This window comes from Saccopteryx bilineata, chromosome 7 (genome assembly GCF_036850765.1).
Source record: "Saccopteryx bilineata isolate mSacBil1 chromosome 7, mSacBil1_pri_phased_curated, whole genome shotgun sequence".
Classification (NCBI taxonomy): Eukaryota; Metazoa; Chordata; class Mammalia; order Chiroptera; family Emballonuridae; genus Saccopteryx; species Saccopteryx bilineata.
Window position 1 is genome coordinate 82,797,405 of NC_089496.1, and position 16,432 is coordinate 82,813,836.

The 16,432-nt window shown below is 50.6% G+C and overlaps 1 protein-coding gene across 50 annotated transcripts in view; it reads right to left on the reverse strand.

Annotated features, from left to right (window-relative positions):
* The window catches only part of SORBS1 (sorbin and SH3 domain containing 1), a 263,566-nt gene that overhangs the window by 43,247 nt on the left and 203,887 nt on the right, over window positions 1-16,432 (reverse strand). For 49 of the 50 annotated variants that reach the window (XM_066239033.1, XM_066239014.1, XM_066239024.1 and 46 more), the window contains 2 exons: window positions 13,424-13,473; window positions 2,018-2,190 (listed from right to left, as the gene is read on the reverse strand). In XM_066239033.1, the coding sequence (XP_066095130.1) occupies window positions 2,018-2,190; window positions 13,424-13,473 (223 nt within the window). Of the gene's footprint in view, window positions 1-25; window positions 1,490-2,017; window positions 2,191-13,423; window positions 13,474-16,432 lie in introns of all 50 variants that reach the window. The other variant, XM_066239028.1, reaches the window with a different exon arrangement.

The window sequence follows — 16,432 nt, forward strand, 5'->3', positions numbered from 1 at the left end:
ACTGGGCAAACACACAAAATGCCACCTCCGAGGGCCGGTCCCAGTCCACTCTGGGGGTTGTTGTTGCGGTCCAGGCCGTGGTCTGAGTACAGCCCGGAGTTCCCATTATTAAAGGCCCCCAGGCAGGCCTCTGGGGCCGCGGGTCTCTCCTCGGGGGGCTCTGGGAGCCGGCTCAGCCTGGCCATGGCCTGGCGGGAGGACAGGCGTTTGGGAACCGAGGGCTTTCTCCTGGCGTGGGGCTCGTCCTGACGGGGCTGACCGGGGAGGTCTGGCCTCCGGCCCGCCGAGAAGTCCCCCGGGGAAGGCTGTCTGGGGTGGTGCTGGAGGGGTCTTTTCAACCGAAAGGGAAGGGGGCTCATTAGGTAGATGTTCCTGAGGAGCGTGCCCCGGTCCCCGCTGGCCTCCGGGCGCCAGTCGGGCGGCCTGGGGCTCAGCTGCTGCTCGTGCTTCCGGATGGTGGTGAAGCGGGTGTACGAGGCCGGGCAGCTGCCCTTGCACTTGGTGAGGCGGTGTCTGGGGACGTCTCCGTGGACGCTGCTGCCGCTGCCCTCCCTGCTGTCACTGGAGATGTTGGAGCAGTGGTCGAGCTCGTCGGAGCAGGTGGACAGGGGCTCCGCGGGTGCCAGGCCCCTGAAGCCCAAGGTGGGGTCCACCATGCTGCTGCACGGGGAGGCGCAGCCGCCCCCGGGGCTCAGCCCGCCCAGCTCCCTGGGCCGCAGCTTGGTGGACTCCAGCAGGGACTCCGCTGAGCGGGCTGAGCTCAGGCCACTCCGGGACAGCACGGGCGTGGGGGACTTGCTCAGCCGGCCGGACAGGTCCAGGGACGGCATGGACCGGGACCGCTGAATCAGCTGCTCGAAAGCCGTGATGCGGGAGGAGACGGTGTGCTTGGGGATGTGCTCGGAGCCCTCCTGGCTGGGGCCCAGCTCACCCCGGGCCAAGCCCAGGCTGCTCCTTTCAAAATGGGAGGCAAGATCCCGCACACTGGAGGAGGAGACGGATCCCAGGAAGAGGCCGGCCCGGTTGATCTGGTGCATGTCCCGGTAGAGCATGCTGAACTGCATGCCAGCCTTCCTTGACAGGGGGCAGGGTCTCCGGGCGCTGGCGCCCTCCTCCTGCAGGCTCATGGTGCTGCTCGACTTGCTGTCATAATCCCGCCGGGAGCGCATGAGCAGGTTCTCGATGCTCCCCCCCACTTGGAGGGGGAGCCCTCTCTTGGAATCATTCAGAGAAACCGAAACACAAAGGTTCTCACAGCTCTGAGCCTTTTCCGATGGCAACAGGATACTCTTCTGTTCCTGCAAAAGAGCGCTGGGAGCAGAGAGCCTGGGTTTGAACTTGGAGGGAAGGATTTCCGAGATGCAGGCTTTTGCAGCGGACAGGGGTTTCTTGTGCTTACACACAGGGCCTAACACACTGCTAGCGTTAACCGTTCGGCTATGAACTGAAGATGAAGGAATCATGTGAGCATTCCCACCTTTACGATCCACTGGAAAGCATGCAGAATAAAATAAACAGACCCATTAGGTTAAAGCTGAAAGCTGCTAAAAGTAAATAAATAAAGGAGAGGTAACATGCTCATTTGTCATATGGGTTTTTTTTGTGTTTTTTTTTTTCATTTCCAGTCGATGTCCAGAAGCAAAATAATCTGTGCTGCAAAGCAGGTGCAAAGATGCAACAAAAAATGACCGCCTTGCTGGAGTCAGGAAGGCCAAAGCTCAGCTAATTTCTAAGAAGAGGGAATCAGAACAGAAAAGAGGTGGGGAGATGCTTCAGGGAGAGCAAGGTTAGGGTGTAAAGGAAGGAAAACTATTAATACCAGAAAGAAAAATGGCCGGTGAGAAACTAGGGGAGGGCACACAAGAAGGCTCAAAGGCCTGGAGGTGGACCTGACCAAGGCAGAAGTTATCCCAGTGGCGGAAGGTTCACCCACTGCCAAGACCCGGTACCAGTGTGGACGGGACAGATGATCCGACCCGGCGGACGGACGAGAGGTCGGCGGGCTTCACTCAGTTACCTTTCGTGGAGGCCGAGCTGGGTGGCCGCTTGAGCCCGCTGAGGCCCTGGAGAGGAATGTCCCCACCTTCCAGGACACTTTTATAAATCTGCCTCTCATTCTCCAAGCTCCCGAGGTCCCCGGGAGCCCCATCTGATTCCCTCTTCACTGCGTGGAAGTCGGAAGAATATATACTAAGAACAATGTCATTTTCAAAGAAAAGAGAGAAGAAGGGGGGGAGGGAAAGGAACAGAAGTTAGTATTTCTTAACATTTTTCTAAAAAGTACATTTCCTGCTGAGGACAAGAAACATACCCTCTGGCTTCCTAATCAAGCAAACCCTTTCTAAAGGGCACTGGTTTTCAGACAGAGTTTGACAGACAAGGCCCACGGGTGCCTGCGTGCTCAGGAATCATGTCCAGACAGCACACTGCCCTAATTGAGATGCATCTGTGTTTTGAGAGAATAACAGAAAGAATGCGGGGGGGGGGGGGAGGGCAGGGGAAGAAGAGGTGAGAACGGGGGTGGGGTAGGGGGTGGGCTGGGGGGGTGCTGGGGCCCAACGGCTGCACACAAGACTGGGCAGTCAGGACGCTAAGTGGGGCTTCCAGCACGTTGCTGGCCAAGTGTCGGCGACTTCAAGTCCACCACTTGGATTATTTTTCTAGATTATTCTTCTTTGGCTGATGGAGCATTAAAAGCAATCATGAAGAGTGGAGGCCCTGCTGTCCTGGGTCTCTAGGAAAATCAGCCACCAAGTGAAAATGGAACCTGGGATTCTCTGTGTTTTTATTATGACAGCCACATTTTATACTCACTTCTTTCAAGATTTATATAAATATTTAGAACATTATGACAACTTATTGTGAGTCTCAACTATTGATACATACTTCATTCATTGATATAGCCTTCATTATTTTTATCTTGTTGAAATTCTAGGTATTGTTGCAAGTTACCACAAGTCCTTTTTGGAAGGGGGTGGGGAACAGAAAGAAACAAGAGCACTTACTCCCTGAGCGCCTCCCTGAGCCCAGCCTGCTGCCCCTCCCCCACCCACAGCTCAGGTCTCGGTGCCAATGGTTCCCTCTGGCTTCTCAGTCCCACCGAATTCAGTTTGCTGGTATCTAGACGGGTTTCTCAGCTCTAAAGATATAAACAGCTTGGTGGAATTTGTTCTTCCCAATATTGTATTATGAATTTTATCAAGTGTATAGAAATGCTTAAGGAATTATAACAGCGAACACTCATGTCTTCTTCCCCACCCCCATTCTAGAAGGTACGCTGGGCTGCATTTGCTCTATCACACACCTCCTCCCCTTTATCCACGAATCCCGGCCACAGACAATGACGGCAATAGCAGCCCTACACAGCCCGGGAGAGAAGCCTTACGTAGGGAGCATTGTGCTGAGTGCCCAACGATCATTCTCTCTCTCGTCCTCACACACTATCCTACTTTTTCCATTTTTAGACGAGGAGCCCAGACGCCGTGAGACTGGAGGTCTGGTCGAAGCTGGCATGGCTGAGTGACCGGCAGGGCTGGAACTGGGCCTCGGTCTGGAGCGCCACACGGAGCACATTCTCAGCCGCTGTTTGTGCAGGACTTTCCCTGCCACTGGAGAGCGGCGCCTCCCCAGGGCCCCGGCTCACACACCACCGGACACGGTGCTCCAGGGTGCTCAAGCTCCGCCTACACCAGAACCTCCCAGTGTCTCCGGCCACAAACATATGCCTGGGACCAGCGGCTCCAGAACCAGGAGTCAGCCACAGAAAAGAGGTGGAGACTCTGGTAAAACAGACGGTGTCTCTACCTGTCCCCTGAGCAACAGTGCTGCTTCTACAGCTGGTACCCCTCACAGGGGCCGCCTCACCACAAGGCCGTCACGGTTCCAAGGCTCTACCTGCTCTACATCAGGGGACCACCGGGCGGTCAGGGCTCCCCCAGGCCCCACCTCGTTCTCTCAGGCCTAGGTCACGGGATCAAATGCTTCCCTGCCTTCCTTTGCCAAGACAGAAGGTCATTACCAGGAACTGAAGGGTAAAGAAAACCGACCCTCGAAGCTGAGAAGATCAAGGCACAAGGATGGAGGGAGCACAGAGCAGCCTGCAGCGTGTGCCTCGGAGGCAGAGAGCCAGGACGGGTAGCATGGGGCAGTCTCTTCCCCAGACTGTGCCCTTATTTTTAAGAGCCTGCTTAATGACAGGGCCCACGAGTATACCCAGTAAATATTTGTTGAATGAATAAAAGGTCACGTTTTCTGAAGACAAAATTGGCACACATGATCTGATTAAGGATATGGTTTTTTTTAAGATTTTATTTTTATTCATTTTAGAGAGAGGAGAGAGAGAGAGAGAGAGAGAGAGAGAAGGAGGAGGAGCAGGAAGCATCAACTATCATATGTGCCTTGACTGGTTAAGCCCAGGGTTTCGACTAGTGACCTCAGTGTTCCAGGTCAATGCTTTATCCACTGTGCTACCACAGGTCAGGCCAAGGATATCTTTTGATTTGTGAAATTATGTATTTAGAAATTCTTCCACAAGTGTTAAGAGCTATACCATATTTACTTAGGGCTCCGAGTTCCTGACATCTGTGACCATAGAGTCATTTGGACAGTGGAAAGAGTAAGACTGTCCAGGCCTAGATTGGCTGTCCTTCCCACTGCCCTCTGGGCAGGGACCCACTCCCACCCCGAGAGACAAAAGGCTTGGCTTTCCCAGGCTTGGGGGCCAGGCCCACAAACTCAAACAGCTGGGCTCCCCTGCTTCTGCCTGCACGCGGCATTCACAGATGTCCCTGGTTCTGACTGACAGAAGCTATGAACTCTAATTAGAGGGCTGAAGGACCCCTAAAGGTGACTTGCAAGGTTATGGCACTATATGCCAATTTTAATAAATATAAGCTCATCCAAACCGACTTTCACTTTGAATTTCCCAAATAAACAGAAACCCGCCTCTTTTCTACACTTCCCTCTCAGTCTATCCTCTTCTTTTTGGTTGCATTTTCTGATTCTGTCCTTGAGCTTAATCCCACGTGTCTTGTGTTTGTACATCCCAACTGCAAAAAGACCCGTGTATAGATGTCCTTTAGTTTTGCCAACCAACAGCTGCGGTGGCTGAGGTCACTTTGAGGAAGGGAAAGTCTCGTCTACGGCCATACCATCCTGAACGCGCCCGATCTCGTCTGATCTCGGAAGCTAAGCAGGGTCGGGCCTGGTTAGTACTTGGATGGGAGGAAAGGAAAGTCTCTGAAGCCCCAGTTTGGGGCGACCAGACGGCCCTCAGCACCGAGTGACTCCAACAGTGGCTTCTTATGTGCTGTCCTTTCAACCGCTTCCACCTCGGTTGAACATCAAACCTAACTTCTCGGCCATGACACCAGACTTCACACCTTCTCCACCTCATCAGTTATCAGAACTCACAACCCTCCCCCCACCAGCCACCCCACTTTCTGGCTTTATTCCACCCATTATCACCATTTTTTCCTGCTTCCCCGCCAGAACGACAAACCAGCACTCAGGAAACCTCTCAGAATAGATTTGCTATGGTTAATTGTTTTCTTTCTGATACCAAAGCCAACATGCTTTTTCCAGATGTGTAACACTTTGCAACTTGTTTAAAAACAATATCTAAAAGTTCTAGTAGAGTGTTTTTAAGTGTATCATCTTCATCTGATCTCCTAATTGGAAAGACAGACATTATTTGTCCATTGTATCAAAGGGGAAACTGAGGACCAGAGTGCTGCAGGCATTTGTTATAGGTCATAGAGTTGCTGGGTCTTTGCTGAGTTCAAACAGATCAGAGAGGATGAGAAAGGTACCCTCGGGCTGACTGAGAAAGACCCAAGAAACAAGTCAAGTTCAGAAGCTTAACTTTCAGCATCTTGGGTTGAGCCAGTTTTCAGTTGAGAAAGAGCAAGACAAGAGGAGACAGTGAAGAGAACTCAGCCTCTGGCTAAGATGACAAGCTGGCTGCTGAGTTTCAAGGGGATTCAACGAAAACACACTCGAAGAATAAAGAGAACAGAGCAATCGTTTAGGGCCAACTGTTTCTAATTGCGCTAAGTGGCCGGCTCCGGTCCTGGCAGCTGTGAGTCCGGCCTGACCCCAAAACGGAATGTGGAATCACTGAGGCAAACCTCCTCATTTAAAAAACTTGGAAATGCCCTGGCCGGTTGGCTCAGTGGTAGAGCGTCGGCCTGGCGTGCAGAAGTCCCGGGTTCAATTCCTGGCCAGGGCACACAGGAGAAGCGCCCATCTGCTTCTCCACCTCTTCTCTTCTCCTTCCTCTCTGTCTCTCTCTTCCCCTCCTGCAGCTGAGGCTCCACTGGAGCAAAGATGGCCCGGGCGCTGGGGATGGCTCCTTGGCCTCTGCCCCAGGCGCTAGAGTGGCTCTGGTCACAACAGAGCGACGCCCTGGAGGGGCAGAGCATCGCCCCCTGGTGGGCGTGCTGGGTGGATCCCGGTCGGGCACATGCGGGAGTCTGTCTGACTGTCTCTCCCCGTTTCTAGCTTCAGAAAAATACAACAACAACAAAAAAATAAAATAAAATAAAAAACTTGGAAACAATCTGTTTCTCTCAGACTCTATTTCTTTCATCTACAGAACAGTTAAGGGTGGTGAGACTGTCCAAAAATGCCCACTTTCAAATCTGTTATCTATGTTGACCTTTCTTTCGAGCACCAGACACATAAATTCAACTGTCTTCTAGACAGCTCCACCTAGATGTTCCTCAGGCACCTGAATCCCAACCTGTCCCAAACCCAACCAAGCTCTGTCCCTCCACCTCCCCTCACCCAAGCCAAAAGGCCCAGAAAACCAACCCCCTTCTCCCTCTCCTTGCTCCCCAAACCTAACCAGTCACTAAGTCCTACTGCCTCCCTGTCCTGGACACAGCTCGCGTTAACGCCTTCGTTCTCTACCTCCCTGATCAGCACCTCACCACCCTCCCCCACACCTCTGCAATAAGCACGCCATCACTCCCCCAGTTTCCAGACACATCTCCGTCCAATCGCTTATGCAAACCATGGCCAGTGATACTTTTAGCAAAGACCTCACCATATGTCATTCCATTGCTTATTTTATTCATTCAACAACTATTTATTGTCAATCACTCTCCTGGGTGGAGATTCAACAAGGAACAAAACAGACCAAAAAAAAATTCCAGCCTCATGGAATTCACTCTTCAAGACCATTTGGTGTTTCCAGGAAGAAACAGCAAGGTAACTACTTCTAACTGTGGCTGTGAGGAGGGCAGTCTACACAATCCCAAGAGCAGTTCATCTTCTTGCCTTTTGTACTACATGAAAATATTTACCTTTTTGGCCCTGGCCGGTTGGCTCAGTGGTAGAGTGTCAGCCTGGCGTGCGGAAGTCCCGGGTTCGATTCCCGGCCAGGCACACAGGAGAAGCACCCATCTGCTTCTCCACCCCTCCCCCTCTCCTTCCTCTCTGTCTCTCTCTTCCCCTCCTGCAGCCGAGGCTTCATTGGAGCAAAGATGGCCCCGGTGCTGGGGATGGCTCCTTGGCCTCTGCCCCAGGTGCTAGAGTGGCTCTGGTCGCAACAGAGCGACGCCCGGAGGGGCAGAGCATCGCCCCCTGGTGGGCAGAACGTCGCCCCCTGGTGGGCGTGCCGGGTGGATCCCGGTCGGGCGCATGTGGGAGTCTGTCTGACTGTCTCTCCCCGTTTCTAGCTTCAGAAAAAATACAAAAAAAAAAAAAAAAATTACCTTTCCTGTTCATAATATAATGTTATTGTTTTTCATGTTTTATTTGTTGTGTCTCTATAAAGCCCACCTTTCTTCCTCCACAAAACAGAAATGCTGACTCCCTCCTGGGTCCCATCATTGCCTGTACCACACTGAATTTTGATTGTTATTTGCAAGTCTGTCTCTCTACTACACTCTGATTTTCCCCTTACGGCAGGCAGTTTATCTGATTAATCTCTGTATGACTGGTGCCAGCACTGTTGTTCCATAAATATTAGTGGAATAAATGATTCCATAAAATTAAATAACTACATGTGCACAGATTTATGACACATTTTTAAGCCCTGGGAAATTTCTAATGTTCCACTAAGTTCTTCAGGTAATGATTTGTGTTGTGATCTTAAGTTAGATTAAGGGAAAAGGATGTTTTTTTCTAATGTATCATCACCTCTCAGGAAAACTGCAACTTCTTGAATGCCACCTGCTGGTCAAATAGAGTAGAGCTCTTTGGTTAGGCAAAGAATGAATGTATTTAGTGCTATTCAATGCTGCAATGCAGAACAGCGATGAAAATGAGTAGGCCTCACTATTGATTTATAGATCTCGTAACTCTAAAGAAATAAAATACAAACTTGGACATACACTGTGATTGCAACTATCAAAATTTGTTTTTGACTGGATGGACTGGTAGTTGTATAAGGATACTGGGACAATGGGTGAATTTCTTCCTCTCTGTTCCCAGGTTCTTTTAATATTGTGATATGTAATAGGGTTAATTAATAAAATTCTGAATTGCAGTCTGTCCAAGTCATGAAAGCAGATTTAAAACAGAACTATCACTTCTCCACTGACCACCAAGTTTTTGAACCTGGGCCATTTGTGTGTGACTCCTCTTTCTTCAGTCATTGGGTTAAGACAAGTCTTGCCAATGTTTACTGTTGGGCATATGAATCTGTAAAAATCTGTGTTAAGTTTGCTCACTTTGGCCCTGGCCAGTTGGCTCAGTGGTCGGCCTGGCGTGCAGAAGTCCCGGGTTCAATTCCCGGCCAGGGCACACAGGAGAAGCGCCCATCTGCTTCTCCACCCCTCCCCCTCTCCTTCCTCTCTGTCTCTCTCTTCCCCTCCTGCAGCTGAGGCTCCATTGGAGCAAAGATGGCCCGGGTGCTGGGGATGGCTCCTTGGCCTCTGCCCCAGGCGCTAGAGTGGCTCTGGTCGCAACAGAGCGACGCCCAGATGTGCAGAGCATCGCCCCCTGGTGGGCGTGCCAGGTGGATCCCAGTCAGGTGCATGCGGGAGTCTGTCTGACTGTCTCTCCCTGTTTCTAGCTTCAGAAAAAAAAAAAAAAAAAAAAGATTGCTCACTTTTATTGTTAAAAATGGCTCTGGGCAGCTCCAGGTATGGATCTGTGAAATTGCTAATTACCTTCCTGCTTGGGAAGGGCCATCGTTATGCTAATGTTTACTGTAGGAGAGGTTTTAGTGCCAGAAAAGTTTTAAAAGGAGGAGGGAAGAGGAGAGGAGATAGAAGCCACGATGGCAGAGGAAGAGAGAGAAGCCAGTTTTGCAGAGAAAGAAGCTGTGTTGGCAAAGTGAGTGCAGATGGGGAACCAGAGGTGAGGGGCTTTGGGACTGGTGAGGCCTTTGATCCTAGGAGAAACCGGAGAAGATTCTCCTGGTTGTGGAACCGGATTATGTGTCAGGGCTTTGTGAGCTCTGAATGAAGAGGGAAGTGTTTTTCCCTGTGTGTTTGCTCGTTGGCAGGTACGAGACTTGAATAAAGGAATGGCCCACCATTTTTTGGCTCCACTGTTTCTTTACCATCTGCCTGAATCTAGTGAGAACCTGCATGTGAATGGCCATGATGGCAGTGGCCCCTGGCCTTCCATTTACTCAACACGTCAGTTTTGTCTATCCAGTGAACAGGGCCCGATTCAGTCCACAAGCTGCCCACCCGGTACTGAATGACTCGGATCCTAGTTAATTAAGACTTATGGATGTCATATATTCAGCAAATTTACTGCACACTTTCTGGCTCCTTACCAAGTCCCAAATACAGAAAAACCTTATTCATTTGAACAAACTGGGGAAAAACCAAGCATGAATTCCTGAAAGATCCCCAAATGGTAGAATAGCAGAATGAAAAGCACTCATCTATTCCTGCCAAGCCTTCCATGTGAGCTAGGCTGAGGCTGAGAGAGAACAGACGTCTTTGGAGACCCGTTTTGATGATGTAAATAAGAGTGCTCGGTAAATTAACACATCAAATATCCTTACCCACACAAACACTTGGTGTCTGACAGCAATCTGCTCTTTTAAGCAGTTTGCATTAGTCCCCTTCAATCCTGCCAATACAGTATTACAAATAGTTGCTTAAAATGATTTTTCAATCACTCAAAAGACAGTACATTGTAGCATTCTTTCTGTTAACTTACAACCCAACTTTGAATCAGTATGGTGCGGATGAGAGCCTCCTGCCAAGGCCAGTGTCCTGGCCTAGAACTCCACTGTGGCTACCCTGGGTCGAGCAGGAACGGCTCTGCCTCGTACCAGCCGAGGAGCCGTGCACATTACACTGCCTCACCTGTAAAATGAGGAGTAAAAATAATGCCTGAGTGGATAAAGCGTCGACCTGCAAATGCTGAGGTCGCCGGTTCGAAACCCTGGGCTTGCCTGGTCAAGGCACATATGGGAGTTGATGCTTCCAGCTCCTCCCCCCCTTCTCTCTCTCTCTCTCTCTCTCTCCCTCTCTGTCTCTCCTCTCTAAAAATGAATAAATAAAAAAAATTTTTTTAAATTAAAAAAAAAAAAAAGCCTGACCCTGGAATGCTGATGGACTAAACGGGGTAAATTTCGGGCCTGGCACATAGTGAATGCTGAATAAATCTTTAAAGTTACCATTTCACTCAAGCCCGTGTGCCTGACTCTGACGGCCTCTGGGCACTGCTCTCTTTCCTGAATACTTCTCATCCTTACAGTCCACTTCAATCACTTGCCATGTTGCCTTCTTATTTACTAACACTCATTTGTGTGTTTTATCCCCAAAACTCTTAAGGGAACTATTTCTTATGTCCCTATTGTAACACCTGGCATAGTGCCTTCGATCAGGTGGAGCTAAGGAATTGACTCCATGGGCCACCAGAAACAGCCTTTTCTGTCCTGTGCATTGCAGGGAGATGGGGTGAGGAGACAGAAGGGGCTCACCAGGCAGCAGGGTTGCAGTAAACAATCCTGGAAACAGCAGAGGCAGGCGGGGAGAGATCGGGCCGATCCTGCACTGGGCAGTCAGGACCATCAAAGTGACAAGTTTTATCACTGACAAACAGGTAACCTCAGGGACCAGGGAGAGTTTGCTGGGAGCTGTGTGGCCTTTAAGAAGCGCTTTATCTGCAGATAGCCTAAGGTTTTCTGGTAGGCGTCACCTCTGAAAGTACCTCTCTGGGACCTAGAGGACCTGTGGCTTGTCGTCCTTGGAGGGGAAGGCATAGTTCAACTAGCTCCTTAGAACAGTGAGCCTGAGGACACAGCGTGTAGGGAGAAGCGGGGGCAGTTCTGATAATACATCTGAACTCGGATTCCTCTCTGTCATAGTGGTGGCCTGACTGCCAACCCCACAGTGAGTGTAAGAGTCTTTATACAAGGCCCTGGCCGGTTGACTCAGTGGTAGAGCGTCGGCCTGGTGTGCAGAAGTCCCGGGTTCGATTCCCGGCCAGGGCACACAGGAGAAGCGCCCATCTGCGTCTCCACCCCTCCCCCCCTCCTTCCTCTCTGTCTCTCTCTTCCCCTCCCGCAGCCGAGGCTCCACTGGAGCAAAGATGGCCCGGGCGCTGGGGATGGCTCCTTGGCCTCTGCCCCAGGCGCTAGAGTGGCTCTGGTCGCAACAGAGCGACCCCCCCCCAGGGGCAGAGCATCGCCCCCTGGTGGGCGTGCCGGGTGGATCCCGGTCGGGCGCATGCGGGAGTCTGTCTGACTGTCTCTCCCCGTTTCCGGCTTCAGAAAAATACAGGAAAAAAAAAAAAAAAGAGTCTTTATCCACAACCTTCTCCCAGGTGGGACTGTTCTTTGAGACAGGAAACCTCCCCCTACTTGCCGTCCTAATACATTGTTTCAATTTCATCTCATACGCTAGGGTATATTAATCATTATCATTAATATACATATTTATAGAAGAAATATTAAAGGAATAGATCTGGCTAGAGATTTGGTCACTACTCTAAAAGGATTAAGATTTTTTTTTCCAGTTTTCCAATGAAACACTCCAATCCTAGGTAACTGACTTTCAAATGAAACTACCCTTCCAAAAAGTGACCATAACATTTGCCACAAATATCTATAAACTCAGCATTCAGATCAAGTCAGGCTTCTACCCGAACAGGTGATCTTTGCTCATTGTGGATTTGCCCAACTCAAATGGAACATGTAATAGTTGGGCCTCATCTTCTTGTCATATTTCACAGAATAAGATACATGGCCCTGGCTGGTTGGCACAGTGGTAGAGCATTGGCCCAGTGTGTGGATGCCCTGGATTCAATTCCCAGTCAGGGCACACAGGAGAAGCGACCGCCTGTTTCTCCACCCCTCCTCCTTCTCTCTCCTCCTCCTCCTCTTCCTCCTCTTCCTCCTTTTCCTTCTCTTGCAGCCATGGCTCGATTGGTTCAAGTGCATCAGCCCCAGGCATTGAGGATAGCTCTGTGGAGCCTCTACTTCAGGCACTAAAAATAGTTCTGTTGCAAACATGGCCCCAGATGGGCAGAGAATCAGCCCCCCCGGGGGGGGGGTTGCTGGGTGGATCCTGGTTGGGGTGCATGTGGGAGTCTGTGTCTATCTCCCCTCCTCTCACTTGGAAAAGAAGAAAAAAATAAAAAGAAGAATAAGATACAGACATAACAGTGATAAGATGTGCTGCTCCTACCAGAACAAACTCCCAGCTCTATGGGGCGCACCAGGCATGATGAAGATGCAGTCCTTACTCTTAAGAGTTTATAACTTATTAGAAAATACAGTAAAGTAATTCAGGTATACAGCAACAGAAGTGTCATAGAGGTACTAACATGAGATTGGGTATACGTAGGCTCAGCTCAGGCCTTCTTAGATGAACTAAATACTTGCTATTTTCCATGTGTGTGGTGTGGGGTGGGGCGGGCAACACTGAAACACTGGGATGGGGTAGAGCCGCGTGGCGTGGCGACGTTCTGAGACAAACAATCCAGTAGGGAAGGCAGGAGGGCTTGGGGCAGAGGATGCGGGATGGTTTGGAGAAGGCTGCCCCATGATGAAGTGAGTCAGGTGTTCATGCAGCCACATCTCTAAGAATCAGACAAGTGAGTCCCTTCTCAGCCCCATCTTTCCCTGTGACAGGTCCTGTCCAAGGACCCGGCCCCCACCCCTTGACACTGTCATACACCCCTCCCCACAAGAATCAGCATAGGAGGTGAACTTTGATCCTAAACTCAGACTAATACATTCATGTTCTAAAGGTAAAGAGGACAACAGAGGGAAAGCTTATCAAACTTCACTTAAATCATCACAAAATTAATTTAGAAGAGGAGGGGAAAATACAGAAGAACAAAACTAGACTAGAATTGGACTAGAATTGAATTGCTCCTTTTCACTAAACTATCAAAGCCACTACACTGCTAAAAATAAAACACACTTGGGTCCAAAACACAAGCTTCTTCCCATTCTTGACATTTCAATACATTAAACCATGTAAACAAAGTAGCAACTTACTATCCAGGAGGCTCTGAAGATATTTCCGGAGTGGGGCTGACTGTCGAACTCTGTAAATGTCAAAAAAAAAAAAATGTGTATGATTTATTTTGACTCAGATGTTTGAAGCCCAAGGGGAAAAAAGAGAGAAGTTGCGTTCCCTTCCTAATTTAGATAGGGACCTCAGGGGAAAGGGGGGCCAGGGTGGGAAGGCCTCAGTGCTGGTGGAGGGCGGTGCCGCTTCCTCAGGAGGATTTCTGAGCAAGTGGGTCTTTTCTTTGTCTCTCATCATTTGCCTCCCGGTGGCTGCGGCCGACTCTGGATGGGTCAGGAGATGACCTTCGGCTTATATGGACCTTCAGTCACAGCCCCACTGGGCAGACTGACCCAGCAGCTGGCCGACATGCATCAGTGCCATGGACAGCACCCCCTCCGCCAGCATACCCCAACCTCAGACCCCCTGCCAGCCCACCAGCCCCCTTCATGCACTGCAGATGCCACATCCAGAGAGCAGGTCACCCAAAGCTTTAGGTGCAGAATGCACAAAAATGCATTTTAAAAGACCATATTTTGAAAGATCATTTGCTTGCCCTTGCAGACTTAGAAGTGTGAAAAGGGGGAGAAACGCAGTTTTTTACAAAAGCTATTTATGACCGTGTCAGCCTCACTGGGGAACACTTTACAAGATTACAGGCCACTACACGAAAGGAAGCAAGCGATCAAAAGCTACATGCAGAGAAAAAGCAACATAATTGTGGAGTTTAGGGTTTCTGGTGTCTTGGAAAGAAATGGGTAAAAGGTTCAATATATTTGCTTTTAAAAGTAATATGGTGGTTGAATATATCAATGACAAAGTTGACTTTGAAAGATTCTTCTCTCTCTAATGATGACCATTACACGGAAAACAAAACCATCTGGAGGAGAGATATTTGAAAAAAGGAGAGAAAGAGAAACACCAGGAAAAAGAAAAGGAAGGGAGAGATTGTAGCAGCGGGCGGTGACTGAAGACGACAACCTTCAGCAGGGGTTCGGCCACCTGGCCCGCTGCCCGCTGGGGCCTATCGTCTAAGGGCCTCTCTGTCCCAGGAGGACTGCGCCCTCTTCCTTCCTCCCCATCACTCCTCAGAGAGGGCGCCCCTCCCACCTACACATCCAGCCATCCAGCCCTTTGCCCGCACTGGTCTCCTGCCCACCCTCTCTCGCTGAATCTGTCCTGTGGCATGGGCCCCGTTCCGGGTCTTCACCCGCCTCTGTGGACCGGGCCCTGGGCTCCATCTTGGAAGAACTTTGGCGTGACTCTGCTGAGACACCCCGGCCTTCCTTCCACGGTCATTCTCCATCAGGGCTGTACCCCAGGGGATCCCCAGATTCCTCAGCACCCACTCTAGCTCCCACCCACTGGGTGCCCAGCAATCTCCAAAGTTTCTAGAAACCTCTTGGGTATCAAACCCATTGACCTTTCCTCAGGGTCTATTTTTGGGACCCCTCTGGAGCACGGGTCATTCTCGTGTCTCCCTCTGTCCCCCTTCCCTGCCACCAACATCCCGACAGGTAGCTGTTGGTCTTTCATTCTTTCTCTCAACATGATTCTCCCTTCAATCTTTATTATTACATTTTTAAAAACCTTTTCCTTCCTTCCTTCCTTCCTTCCTTCCTTCCTTCCTTCCTTCCTTCCTTCCTTCCTTCCTTCCTTCCCTCCCTCCCTCCCTCCCTCCCTCCCTCCCTCCCTCCTTCCTTCCTTCCTTTTTTCTTTTTTTAGTCTTTTCCTCCCATCCATCTTTCTACCCCAGGTTGGTGTGTTCATCTGCTCCCAGGATGTCACCCTTCACTTCTCTTCCGGTGACTCCAGCTGACTTTGTAAGCCCCTGCCTCTCTCACAAGACCTAGGTTTTACATTCCAAGCTGCCTGCCGGCTATTCCCTATGCAATCCCCAACCAACCCCTCAAAAATAAGCCACTGAAAACCAAATCCTTCCTCTTGCCTTGGCACCGAGTTTCTCCCCGTCTTCCTTCTGCGATACACGCTGTCCCCATTGTTCTAGCTGCCTGGACAGAACTCTGGAGTTCTCTGTTTCCACTCCACTTCCCCCAAACTTTGTTTTTCACACCAATTAGTTAACGTGTCCCACTGCCACTTCCTCCGAACTCCCCACTTCTACCCTGCCCCTCCTGCCTCGCTGGTGCCGCTGGAGTGGGCTGCCCCTCCACCCCCATGCGGACGCCGCAGGAGCCTGCTTACCCCCTCAACTGCAGTTTCCCCTTTCAACTCAGCCTCTCTAGAGTGATGACACTGACTTCCTGAGTTAAATCATTGGTCTGTGGGCGAAATCAATCATTTCCTTAATCATCTTTTTGGAGCCTCAATAATCCAGGGTCAACCCTCTTTCCCAAGCTCCCTCCCACTATCCCCTCCCCGGTTTTCTGTTGCTCAGGCTGCGCTCTGCGCTCTGCCTCCGATGGCTGCCCCTCCTTCCACCACGTGCCTCGGGCCCCCGTCCTTTAGGAGCCCGGCTAATTCTGAGTCATCCCCGACTCTCCACAGGCTTCCCCTCTGTCCTGGCACTCAGAGCCCACACCGTTCACTGAACTATTGGCAGGTACTGCTGTGGACACTGCTGGGTGTCCTTTATTTCTGAGTGTGACTAAACTGTCATGCTCCTGAAAGCAAAGCCCATTCCAGGGTGCTGAATCAGAACCTCCATCAGCACACCTCCTACATATCAGGGGCGAATGGGCAGCAGGTAACTGAACCAATGGGAAGATGCTTCACTTATGCATCAGATACCTCCCTGGGCAGGAGGCTCGCTACCAGAAGCCATCTGGGCCTCAGGGTGGGTCAGAGGGTTTCAGTTAGATCTGGTATCTAGCTGCTTCCATCCTCACGTGGGTTACAGACCACTCACTATTTGGACTACTCTGAAAAGGGCCACCATCCTGACTCCATCTCGGGCCTCCCATCCTGCCCCAGCTTACTTTAGGCCTCACCTGAAGCCGCAGCTGTCACTCTGGACTCAGACATTCGATCCCACC